The sequence below is a fragment of the Dendroctonus ponderosae genome, unplaced genomic scaffold, assembly GCF_020466585.1.
Source record: "Dendroctonus ponderosae isolate FM_Combo_2020 unplaced genomic scaffold, Dpon_F_20191213v2 Dpon_F_20191213_1, whole genome shotgun sequence".
In the NCBI taxonomy this organism is placed as follows: domain Eukaryota; kingdom Metazoa; phylum Arthropoda; class Insecta; order Coleoptera; family Curculionidae; genus Dendroctonus; species Dendroctonus ponderosae.
This window is the reverse complement of record NW_026017110.1, coordinates 55,427,480-55,439,917: the sequence shown is the minus strand read 5'-3', so window position 1 is coordinate 55,439,917 and position 12,438 is coordinate 55,427,480. Positions and strand designations below refer to the sequence as shown.

At 31.8% G+C, this 12,438-nt stretch overlaps 1 protein-coding gene across 1 annotated transcript; it reads right to left on the bottom strand.

Moving 5' to 3' along the window:
• Nucleotides 1-511: 511 nt before the first annotated feature.
• On the bottom strand, nt 512-11,142 carry LOC109537997 (voltage-dependent calcium channel subunit alpha-2/delta-3). Its single transcript, XM_019905027.2, has 19 exons — nt 11,003-11,142; nt 10,855-10,936; nt 9,985-10,095; nt 9,682-9,928; nt 9,485-9,616; nt 9,294-9,425; nt 7,166-7,413; nt 6,865-7,084; nt 6,675-6,811; nt 5,270-5,449; nt 4,204-4,652; nt 4,013-4,149; nt 2,474-2,720; nt 2,160-2,418; nt 1,588-1,827; nt 1,401-1,533; nt 1,160-1,349; nt 842-1,070; nt 512-785 (listed from the first exon to the last, which is right to left on the bottom strand). Exons 1-19 carry the CDS (start codon nt 11,086-11,088, stop codon nt 693-695), a joined length of 3,552 nt encoding a protein of 1,183 aa, XP_019760586.2. The 5' UTR covers nt 11,089-11,142; the 3' UTR covers nt 512-692.
• Nucleotides 11,143-12,438: the final 1,296 nt, after the last annotated feature.

The window sequence follows — 12,438 nt, the reverse complement described above, 5'->3', positions numbered from 1 at the left end:
TTTTTGTCAAAATTGACGAACTCATCTCCTTTCAGTGACTGTTAAACACGAACCAAATGACATAGCCTGCTTAAAATTTCACAGCAGTGTGTTACTGCGCGGGAAATCCATAAAACCCACTGACCCTCGTATCTACACTCTACAATTAAAAATAGTGGGTGTTGCAAGATACAGTTTTCCATAACAGTTATTTAAACCCATGGTTGAACTGCACCACCAGAGGAAATTCAAGGAAATGCTTTAGATTGCATCTCGAAGCAAATACATGCATACATGCTAAGCGTATTTCCTTGGTATGGCGCAAATCAGTTGATTTTATTTTATGAAAATTATCTTAAATTATCATCTTTCACACAAAAACACAGCATTTATAAAGAAATATACGCGGCGTAGATTTATTATTGAAAAAAATTAATAATTGCTGAACAGACATTTGAATAATTCTTAATTTTTTTTATTAAAGCGTGTGTTGCACGGAAAAAATCTTAGGGGCTCAAGTAATGGTTCATCATTTTTAGAAAAAAAATATTTATAGCATTTTTACAATAAGCTTTTCCGAAAAAGTTACTTTTAAATAACTGCTGCGGCGCAGTAGTAATTATTTTATTTAATAAGATTTGAAAGTAAAACATATATCAACTAACATTATCTGACACGTGCAATAACCCTGGTACATTGGAATAAGAATATTATTATGATAACATGTATAGTAGAATCGATAAGCCAAATGAAATAATGCTAGTTTGTATCGTTGATGCCCGCCCACAGGCTTCTATTTCCCTTTCCTGTAAAACAGATTTTGATTAATTTTTTGCTTGATGCAATTGAAGGATTTACTTACCAAATAATGATCATTATAGCAGCCAGTCAGTCTTCGTCGAGGTAGTGAGTTTAAGTAGAGCTTTTGGCAGGGCAGTAAAGTGCTATTCATTTCTTCATAAGTCCAAACAGGAGCTTTCGAAATTATCTCTGGGTTTGTGGTGTATATCGGTTTTCTGGTGGGTTGTATTTTATTTTCCACTGCCACAAATATTAAGTTACTGTTGGGAATACGCTTGACATAATATTTTCTGAAATAAAATACTTTGTTAATAAGTCTACTTTTGTTATAATAAATATACTTTTATTTTATTTATTACTTTTATTTGAAAGATTTTACCTTTCACTCGCTTTTAATTCCCCATGGTAATTATCTTTGATGAAAAGTGACTGTTGAAGAATGAACAAGTTGAATTTTTTTTCACATGCGAAGTATTTATCAGCATTGTTTTCGCTATCAGGATAATCTTCTATCTCTTCCTCCTCCTCATCGTCGTCATAGCCGTTATAATCCGAAGAATTTGACTTCTCTAAGAGTAATTGTTTATATATTGCATTCCCAAATAAAGTTTAAGAATTACCTTGAAGTTCCTCATATAACTCTTGAGCAAAGCTCCAAATGGGATTAATAGCTTGTAAAATACTAATTTCCGCAAGCGTGTGAAAAACTTTCCAGATAACCCACTTTATCGCATACGACGCAATTGAAATGGGCTAAAAATTCATACTTAAATTGGCCGAAAGAAAATTGAATTATCAATTGTTTACTGTGTTCAATTTGTTTCCTGAACTGGTCTCCACGTCATCCCAACTGCACAAAGCTTGATAATCATAAAGAGTTTTCATGGCAAAGACTCCCTCATTTAACATGGATTCTAATATATCCCCTTCAATTTCACCGAAGAATTGACCGGTTTCATTTTTTTCTGATACAATGACATAGCCTGAACTATCTACGACGTAACATACTAAGTTTTCTCCACATTTGTCGCAATTCGAACATTGATTCTAGAAATACTTTCAGTTACTTTAATGTGTCTCCCTCAATGTGTGGTATTATAGTTCACGAGTGGATTGCATCTTCAAAGGTGTTTTGTACGTGTTGGCTTTCAAGTTAAAGAACCTTTGAGAATGGAAGTCACTCTTGGTGCTTGCGAAACGTTAAAAATAAATTATTTTCTGCTACAGTCTAAACCCTCAAAAAATCTCAACAAATTGGCCGCTAAAGCCTGTATTTTAATAATATAACAACTTATGATTGTTGACCCTGATTGTTTTTCTTAAGTTGTCCAGTTCAATAGCCAATTAAATATTCTACGTGATTAGTGCAAATGTTATACCGATAGTCTTCTGGATACTTCCTCCACTCTAGATTTCAACTTAGTTTGAGAAAATTGGAAACCAACTACAGATCCAGGAGCTTCTATGCCTGCATCTTTAACAAAAATGGCGTAACTTCCAGTTACTAACATATCCAAGTTATTTTCGTAATTGAACGGTACAGAATAAACAAAAGATTCTGTATCATATTGGTGCTGTAATACTGCGCTTTTATACCATTTTTCGTCAATCGCTCTTGGATTAATATCTCCAAATTCTCTACAATTGATTTAAATATGATATACGTTAAATAAAAAAATAATCCATCACTTACTTTGATTTGGCTTTTGCCTTAGCATAATCATCAAAAATGTAATCCCATCTAGTCAAGCCGCTCATGGTGGCGACAAAACGAAGTGTTACATCATATTTATCAAATAACTTTCGCTCCATATGAGATTGAAACGTCCACTTTTCTTTAAATGGTTCATATGTATTTCGAGCATCGAAAATAAGTCTTTGCACTAGCTGTTTGTCACAGAAGTAGTCGTCATCATCCAGGGTTTTTCTGCCGCATTCAACTAAAATAATTTTAGAGAAAGGTGAAGAATTGAACAGATGAAGCGTAAAATATATGTCAAATTTTCTATAAAAACATGTAAATGCTGTAAAATAATAATGGAAAAGGAAATTATAAATTACACTATTTTATTAAATGACTAAAGGGAAAAATGATGAAATAAAATTATTTTTTTACATTAATGAATAAATTGAGTAGTTATTTTATTTTTTTGGCATTAAAAAAGGGAGTTTTACCCAAACTTTAGTGGCGAAAAAACGTTGGTTCACAAATACAATATAAAGACTATAACAATACGACCCATCAAACGTTCCGTTTTCAAAATATCGGTTAATAAAGAATAATTTGCTTCTTTAGTTTATATTGAAAAAGTCTGAAAATTTGTACGCATATTACTAATAACTTATGAGCATTTTAACTTCTAACTTCTACGCCAGCAGAAAAAACAGTTGATAAATATACCAAAAGTACATGTTCCAACAATGTTAATTTCAAAGAGTTAAGAAAAATATGGCATATTATTTGAAATTTTTAGTTGTATTTTGCAGCGAACAACAACATATTTAAAACAATTTTCTCACAATACAAATACAGTTTTATCTATAGAATTTTTTTCAATGGCGTGGAAGTTTGGGGCCGATAATCAAGGAGTTTTTATTCAATGGGTGAACGTACGAAACTCTTGTGAAGTATATTATAATAATTAAATATTTTCAAATTTTTCAGTCAATTTTCAAATTTAATTTCATTTTTTCGTTTAACGTAAAATATATATTTTAATTGTTCGTGTCACAACGTGGGTTTATTTATTTAAAAAAAGTAAATAACCTTCACCATAAACAAAAATTAATATGTAATTTAAATATGCTGATTTGGGCAATACTGTCAAACATTTTATTTTCTTAACATGTATACAGAGTGTCCTAAAAATAAAATTGTTTTTTTTTACCGAGAACCTATATTTAATGTCGAATTTATTCTAAAATTATATAGTTCAATATCTTCTTTCTGTCAGTATAGGTTTTTTTTTACTTAAAACGCTTAAATATTTTGGAAATTAGTGCCCAATATGAGAGAACAAAGTTGTAGTCAGTTCAGAAACATATGTTTTGAAATATCAGAAATAATCAGAAAATATGTTTCGACACCGAAATATATAATACGTGTAGGCTTCAAGAAACTTACATTGTTTTATATTTTATACATTTAAAATCAATGCTTTTGCACTTTTTAAATTGAAGACTGAGAGTTAATACGCTGATTGTGAATACAGTCTTCGCTATATTAACTTACTTTTTTCAATATCCTCAGACTCATACTGACGCTCCCACTTGAAATCACTATCATACATTTTTCCCAAGAAATGAATAAGTTCTTCTTCCGGAGTTTTGAACTCGTGCCCTTCCAAGTAATGGTATTTACAGTAGACCCTAAATTGAAAGTGAATGTAAATGTTCACATAAGTGATCAAAATTTGAAGTTACCATTTGGGATGAATTTTCCATTTTCCTCGAAAGAACGAAGTAAGATTTTCTCCTGTATGTCGATTCTTTTGAATTTCGTCGCCCACATCCAACGAATAATTTCCATAGCGACTTGGAATCGCGATTGCCAAAGAAAATGGCGTTTCAGGTAAATCAGAAAAATAGTAATCATAAGTTTCTTCTGATACCCTTCTATTGTCGTCATAATGATATTTGAGAATAATATTATGCATACTGCCTTCAGACCCGTTTACCAAGTAGGATCGCAGTTCCCTTAAAGTATCACTCATTTGACGCGGTAACTCATCTCCAGAATGCTGTTCCACTTCAGTTAAATCAATGCTGTTATAATTTTCTTTCTCTATACCCTCGAACACTGGACGAAGCGCTGGGTGCATTAGAACATAACCGTTGTTAGATACTATAAAAGCGAACGCATTCACTCCAATCTACAAATTTAGAAAATTATGTTTTTGATTCGTACTCATTTCACTTTTCTGGTCAAAATTTACATTCATCTATGGCATTAGTACTTAAGAACTTGTTGGGAGACAATTTTAGTAACACTTGATTGGACAATCGGAATTCCAATCTGTAGATTTACTGTTTCATCGAAACATTTGTTTGAAAATAATATTTTATAAACTCTCCCGGAAATCGCAAAATATTTATTCTCAGAATTATTGAATTAAATAATTAAAAAACTTAAATTCAGAAGTTTTAATTAAAACCCTAAGAATGAAATTAAAACCCTCTTTTGATATATGGTAAAATTTTAAAAAAGTTGCGCTAAAAAAGTGTTGTACCCCGGGTGCGAGTTAAGCTACGGCACTGCTAATTACATCAGAATCCTATCGTTATGATTATCACATTTACATGTTTGTTGAAGGTAGGGTTTTTTCACGAATTTTTTTCGTAAATTCAATTGCAATTCCAGAAACTTTAGCGCTTTATATTTTAGGAAATTAACAACATTTGAGTTGAGACATGCCTGGGGCTAAATCCTGTTATTTTGATTTAATAAGAATGTATATCGATCCTGTGCTAACTGATGAAAACTACTTACTTTGTATGGTCTGGTCAGCTTCCTAAACTCATCTATAGGAACATCAGTTCCTGCTACACCTAACAATTCTGCAGTTCTTGTATCATTCATTTTATTGATCTTTCTATCAAAACACGGAATAGCTGCTGAAGTGAGAAGTCTGTACGGTTCATTTATAGTTGTATCAGTTTTATCGTCATACTAAAATAAAAGCGGAAAATGGGCAGAAAGTTCGAATTAATGTAATTTGAGGATTGTTTAGCTCATTTCGTAAGATAACTGTGGGTGACAAGAAATAACCCGTACTGTAAGTTGCGCGATAGCTGCATAAATTAGTGCAGTTGAATTTTCCAGCGTTTTTAGCTCATGCAAATGTTTTTCGCCGTATAATAACGATTAAATAACAGACGCGATGCAATTTTAGAACCGTCTCATCAAATACAGCGGCAATGGAAAATTGTTCATTTGCTTGGTGTTTCAAAACTGATCACTTCAAACTCAGTATAGACATTTAAGGTGGAACTTTAATATCATCAAGAAGGTAGATAAAAAAACGACTTCTAAGGTTCTGCATGAGAAAAATCATATGAAAAAAGTTCAGATCCAAGACATACAAAACCCAAACATTTTTCTTCTGGCGGTCTGACAGGCACGATTGTGGTTGCAAAAATAGTTGCAGCGGGTTGCAGATGACGACTGAAAAACATTAATTAGAAATTAAAAACGTTCCTTGTGGCAATGACTTTTGATACTACCGTTGCAGAAGGCTTTCTTGATGGCATGTCTAGAACTGAAGTTAAAAATAAAAAAGTTATATCCAGTTTTTTCCAGGATTTGATGCTCAACGCAAATGATCGGCACACTGCACAAACGGTTCTCACAACGCTCTGGAAACTGAACTTTCCAGATATGCAAATGCATTTAATTATTCAAAGAGAAAATGAAGTAATGAGATGCAAATCAGTGGCCGGCTAGAAAAGGCATACCTTATTGCCACCTTGCACATGTCACTTTTAAAATACGAAAGCATTTCCTTTTATTTAAATATTATAGGGCGGTTAATCCGTTGAAAATGTTCAATTTGAAAAATATCAACTCCATCAAAATATCCTATTTCTGGTCTGTTTTTGATTGGTTTGTTAATTTTTATGGCGGCTTATGATTGAAATAAATTAAGCGTCCGGTATTTCAACTACCAACCGTTCACAGTCTCAACTTAAACCGCAGCACATTTAGAGTTATAATATTAAAGAAGAAAGATCGTCTAGACTGGTCACAAAACTTACAGTGTAAAATAGATAAAACATGTTCATCCATTTTAAGCAAAACAATCGTCCTGAATTAAAATACCTAACATGATATTATTTAGGGTGCAATCCTCACTCATGAACCAGATTGAAAATGTTAGTGTAGTAATTTACTTTACCGTTATATCTGCGTAAGCATGAGTCCAAGACACTGGATGGTCTAGTCCTTGTAACACCAAAGGTCTAGCTATTACATAAATATATTGCAGCACAGATGCGGTCACTTGTTCCAAGCTTTGAACATGAGTGTAGAAACCTAAAATTAAACACACATTTTTAATGCGTTAATTGCGAAGAAATTATACATACCCCTATTTGTGCACGATATCCATTTAATTTCTTCCACATTGGTAACTTCTTGACCAATCAGGTAAGTAAAAATTCTAACGGGAATAATTTCACCCTCAAAGAAATGATTGTGTTTCATGACAATATCGCTATAATTAGCGTTTACTCCGTCAGTTAAGATCATAATAGCCTGATTACAGTCCGTGCTATTTGCGTGATTGCATCCACGTATTTTTCGATACTAAAATAAGTATCATAAAAGGGTGTGATACTTATTACCCCCTCTCAAGGAAAGAAGACAAATGTGTTATCAACAGTTCACCTTACTGAGAAGATCAAAAGCCAAAACCAACGCCTGCTGTAGTCGAGTTTTACCATTTGGTTCCAACCTGTCTATGGCATCTTTGAAAACGTGGATATTTTCTTTCGTAGCCTGAATTAACTGATTTTCAAAACATGGCACGATGTAATCAGTAGTTTCCGAGTAATTCAAAACATTTACATAGTCATTATTAGAAAATGTGTCTAGAATGCTGTAAGCAGTTAATGCCCCAATGTGTTTTCCCATTCCTGAAGAAAAAGCAAATATTGTCTAATAAGGATACTTTCAGTTCGCTCAAAATTAACAAGAGCTATTGAAAAACTTTATAAGAAGATATTATAATATCCGAGAATTTTCGATGGGAATTCGATTCGTCTTCACAAAACTTCAGTTGGAACGCCAGGAGATTCGAAAGCAACATTTTCAAAATTACCGAAACTGGATCATTTTACATCAAAAAATTTAAATTAAATAAAAATTTCAAATAACAGAAGGAAGTAAAGCTGTCGAATTAAGTTCTTCCTTTTACGTTTGAGGTAACAGGGATACAGGTTGTCCCGTAAGCACATGATTGGGTGCCATATTTTTTGAATGATAACAAGACGATCTGACCTAACTTTTAGCAAGGAAAAATGTCTGGCTCCTTTGCGATTAATAATAAAAGTTCTTCAACAAAATTATCTTTGAAATATCAGGAGAATGGGACGATATATTTTAATGAAACTCGCTGTGAATTTGTTCCTATATAAGACACGTACATTCGCTTTGAGCAAGTAGTAAATTCTTGAGTCTCTTGGTACAAAATCTACTAGAACTTTTTATTTGGAGACTCGAATCTACTGTTTTTTTTTAAGTTGATGCACTAATTCTCTTTTAATATTTTTGTCCTCTTTGTAAAATATTGCAGCATTCAAAGTTTTTGCTGAAAAGTCGAATTCTATTCTCTTGGCAAGTGACAATTTTATACACTAATTAACAAAATTTAAATCAAGTTTAAAAAATTTGTTGTTTGTTAAAAATTTTGCTAAAAAGTCTCTTCACCTTTTTGCGAGAGGTCTGATGATCCCAATTTGGACGTTTTGGAAACGCTTCCAAAACTTTAACTTTGACCATGTCGGTCAGTTAAAAATTATGAAACGCTTGACTATTAATTTATAATAAGTCAAATTAATAAAAGAACATTTTCGTTTACTACGACGTTTGCTAAATTGCAGAACGTAATATCGGAAATTGTTAACTAGCAGTGAAACAACAGAACTAATTTTTTGCCCAAAGCTCTTAATGCTACAATATTTTACGCAGGGCCCAGAAATGTTCAAAGGGATCAATTAAAAAAAATCATTTAATTCCAGCTACCAAATAAAAAGCTTCTGGTAGTTTTCGTACCAAGTCACTTAAGAATTCCTCACTTGCAAAAGCGGATGAGCTCGACAGCTTCATCAAAACATGAGTCTTATTAAGAACACTTTCGCAGCGAATTTCATTAAAATGACTCGTAGAATTCTCCGTATATTAAAAAAAAAACAGTTTTTTGAAGAACTCTGACCCTCAATAAATAGTGGTTAGTAAAAGGTAGGTCATATGATCTTTTTCAACTCTATCGGAAGAATAGATTCCTGTATACGCAAATGTAAAAACATCCTGAATATTTAAAAGAATATTAGGATTTAAAAGAAAACCACAAGGAACTTGCAAAAACAATTTTCTATGGATTTACTGCTCACTAAAGACAAAGTTCTAATAGAAAATACCGGAATTTATTCATTTTGCTAGAGAATACATGGCTAAATTATGCTCTGTATTTAGAGCTTCAGTACAATTGAACCTAATAATTTTTTTTCAATGAAAATCATGCATTAAAACGAAATAAGTGGTAAAACCGTTGTTTTTAAAATCATTTTTTTAATTTAGAGCTAAATGAGCTGAAATGAGCTAAATCGTGATCTGTAGTGATGTGTAAGGAAAAATATCCCCATAAAGTTCTGCAGTGTGCCGTTTTATTCAAATACCTATGTGTTAAATCTAAAACGTGTACTGCATACTCAAAATTCTATGAAAACTTAACACTGATTTCATAAAAGAAAATATTTTAGGAAATGTTTAATAAATTAAATTCTGAATTACTTACCATCCATTGATCCTGAATTGTCAATGAGAATTACAACATCTTTGGTACATGTAGCGGCTTCAATAAACCAAGTCCTAATCCGACAATCAAACAAGTGTCTTTTAATTTCCTTTTTATCGACCCAATGCATAGCTTAAATTTACTCATTATTTACATCTCTGGTTACAATTAAGATTAATTGAAAATAATACCTGGGTAATGACGCATAATGCCTGAAGCGCTTCCAAAATACTGCCATGACAATGCTGGATCAGATTTGTAATTCTGAGCAAACACTTTATCTAACGCCTCTGACCACTGAATTGCTTCGGCAGCTTTATTTTCTGATTTTAAAAAGTAGCACTTTTAAATAATAAAAACGTTATAAAATGTGTAAACTGAAGCCTACCTTTGTCGTAAACATTTGTGGGTACATGCACAGAACTGTGCGTGGTATTAACAGGTAAATTATAAAAATGTGTATCATTATTTAGTTTCAGTGGTAAATACATATGCCGACTTTTCTTTAAGGATTTGGACAATTTTATTGGTTCAGCTCCTTCAATAGACGACCATCTTGAGCTGTGGTATTTAAAGGGTGCATCAGGCACATACTGAAAGTCTTCCGCTCTGTTTTCAGCTTCTTGCTGAATGCACTATAATTTTTCTCTTAGTTAAGGACAAGAATTAATGCAATTGTTAGTCAGTATACCCGAATGGCGTCCATTTTTCGGTCCATCATACTACAAATGTCCTCCTTTATTTCGGAAAGTAGAGTTGATGGATCCTTTTCACCTACACGTGCATTCAAAAATGCATATTTCTAAAATTATAGGAACATAATGAAAAAGTCTAAAGGCATTGACACACAATACAGTCATACAGAAATGCGGAAATTATGTGCAAACCTCAGTTTTTGGAAAATGGACGAAACTGCGTTTTACAGAAGAAGTCCTAGTTTAAACTAATACTTACGATAAGTCATATTTGGAAATTAAAATCGCAATGGTTCTTGCTTTGAGCTGTAAATATATTTCGCTTAAAAATTATCAGACATTATGAGACAACGGGGAGCTTGTAAGAATAGCTGTAGAAGTGCAACTTTTTAAAATATATTTGAAGTTGTTAATGAATAAAAAATGCAAGTCTCCTGTATTCCTTCAAATTCGCCGGTGTTTATAGACAAGTGAGGAAATACCACGTGCCAACTTATTAGTTACTATAGGCAAACATATTAATATATATAAAATCTTCAAATAGCGCAATTGACTGCTATCCACATAAATATTCGTTAAATAACTTTTACAATCAGCTAAAGGTGTAATTCGTAATAATACTTTCGATTGCGAAAATTAAAAAACTTTTTACACACTCACAAACACTGGTCAGAATTGAAATTAATTTTGTTTTGAAACACTAAAATTAATGGAATTTATAAAGTATATACAACGTTAAGGTGAAAATACATAAAAAGTCCTTTGTAAATTAAATTTGATATCAGCCGGAAACTTTAAAGCAGAATTATTATCAAAAACATGTAAATGTTAAATCGAAGACCAATTACCTAATAATAACAACTTACCTGTTCAATTTCAGTTATTTTTGTCACTTCTTTGCCTAACATCCACAATTCGACACCTATGGCATTTGCCCATTTTGCGACTCTATAAGGTGATGTTTAGAGAATAGTATGATAAAAGAAGTCAAAGAAGCAAAGATAAAATACTTACTCTTCGCCTTGCAAAGTACATTGCCCGTTTCTAGTCGATAATATAACCAGTAATAAAAACAGGGAAAACCGTGGTGCGTAAAACATCGCACTGACACATTTTCATTAGAAAAGCCTAGACTAGAATGTGAAATTGATGAAAATCCTCCGAGATCAGGTAGGGGTTATTTTTAGATTATATGACTATTTCAGGGGCCAATAATACGCATTCGAGCTGTGTGTATACTTAATAATATTCGCTTGAACGACTATGGCTACAAAAATAATTGTTTCACACACAACACACAGTTTTTAACACTTCCATCAGTTTTCTTAATAGTATATAATTTTTGCAATTTCAGTGTAAAACTCTTGCCTGCGTCGAGGAGCTTTCGAATTTAAATGGAAACCTTAAATTATTTCTGTTTTCAATCAATATCAACTTTTTATATCACTTCAGAATACTCTCATTTATAGTTCCTTTCCATATAGAACTGGCAAATTTCAAGTATAATTAATTCTACTTACAAATTATAGTTAACTTCACTCTTTTATTATTACAAAAAAAAATTGAAACAAGTCTAAAAAACCAAATAAAAAATAATAATTTAAATATACAAATGTAACACTTAAAAGTCATAATTTTTTGTCCATAAATTAATTAATAAATATGTTTCTGTTGTTTAAAACCTGCTCCTTCGATATAAATATCAAGTTCATATCAACAAATTCATACTCTTCAACAAATAAGAAAGTAGAATATCGAATCACCCCCATAAAACAGGAAATTAATATAATTATATCTGTAAAAGAAGTTATTATTATAATTACAAAAATATGATAATAGCTACTGTAATTTAATTGAAATTTTAGAATAATGTATGATGATTTTAAAGATAAATTAAAGCGATTAAACTAAATCTCCTACATACTCATAAGTTCTTGAGGTAAAGTTAATAGTTCACGTCATTTGATTAACAGTAAAATTATTTTATTGTCGGGTTGAAAACTCATTTTTCATTGACCGACAAATTCACCTCTATAGCGAAATAAATTGATCTCGTTTCCATTATATAATTCGATTTTAATTTCATCAGCAAGATTTAAAATAGAAATAGAAGCTAAACACATTCGTAATGAAATAAGGATTTTTTATGTGTACGCGCTGCACTTTTAAAGTAAAATAATATCTAATATACGAGAGATTTCATAAAGTGCAGAAGTCCAATCCATAACAGGCTTATTTTAGAAGTTGTCTTCTCCGGTCATTGAAAACGTCTTTTTGATGGCATAATTAAAACCACCTAAAAGCGCGTTACTGCTGAAAATATCCATTTTCAAATCGCAGGAAATTTTGATCACATTTCAAATCGCAGGAACATAAAAGGTTCTGTGGAAGTGTGGTAAAAAGTTTTAACCGTTTTAACAGGCGTCAAAATTATCAATTTGATTAGTTTT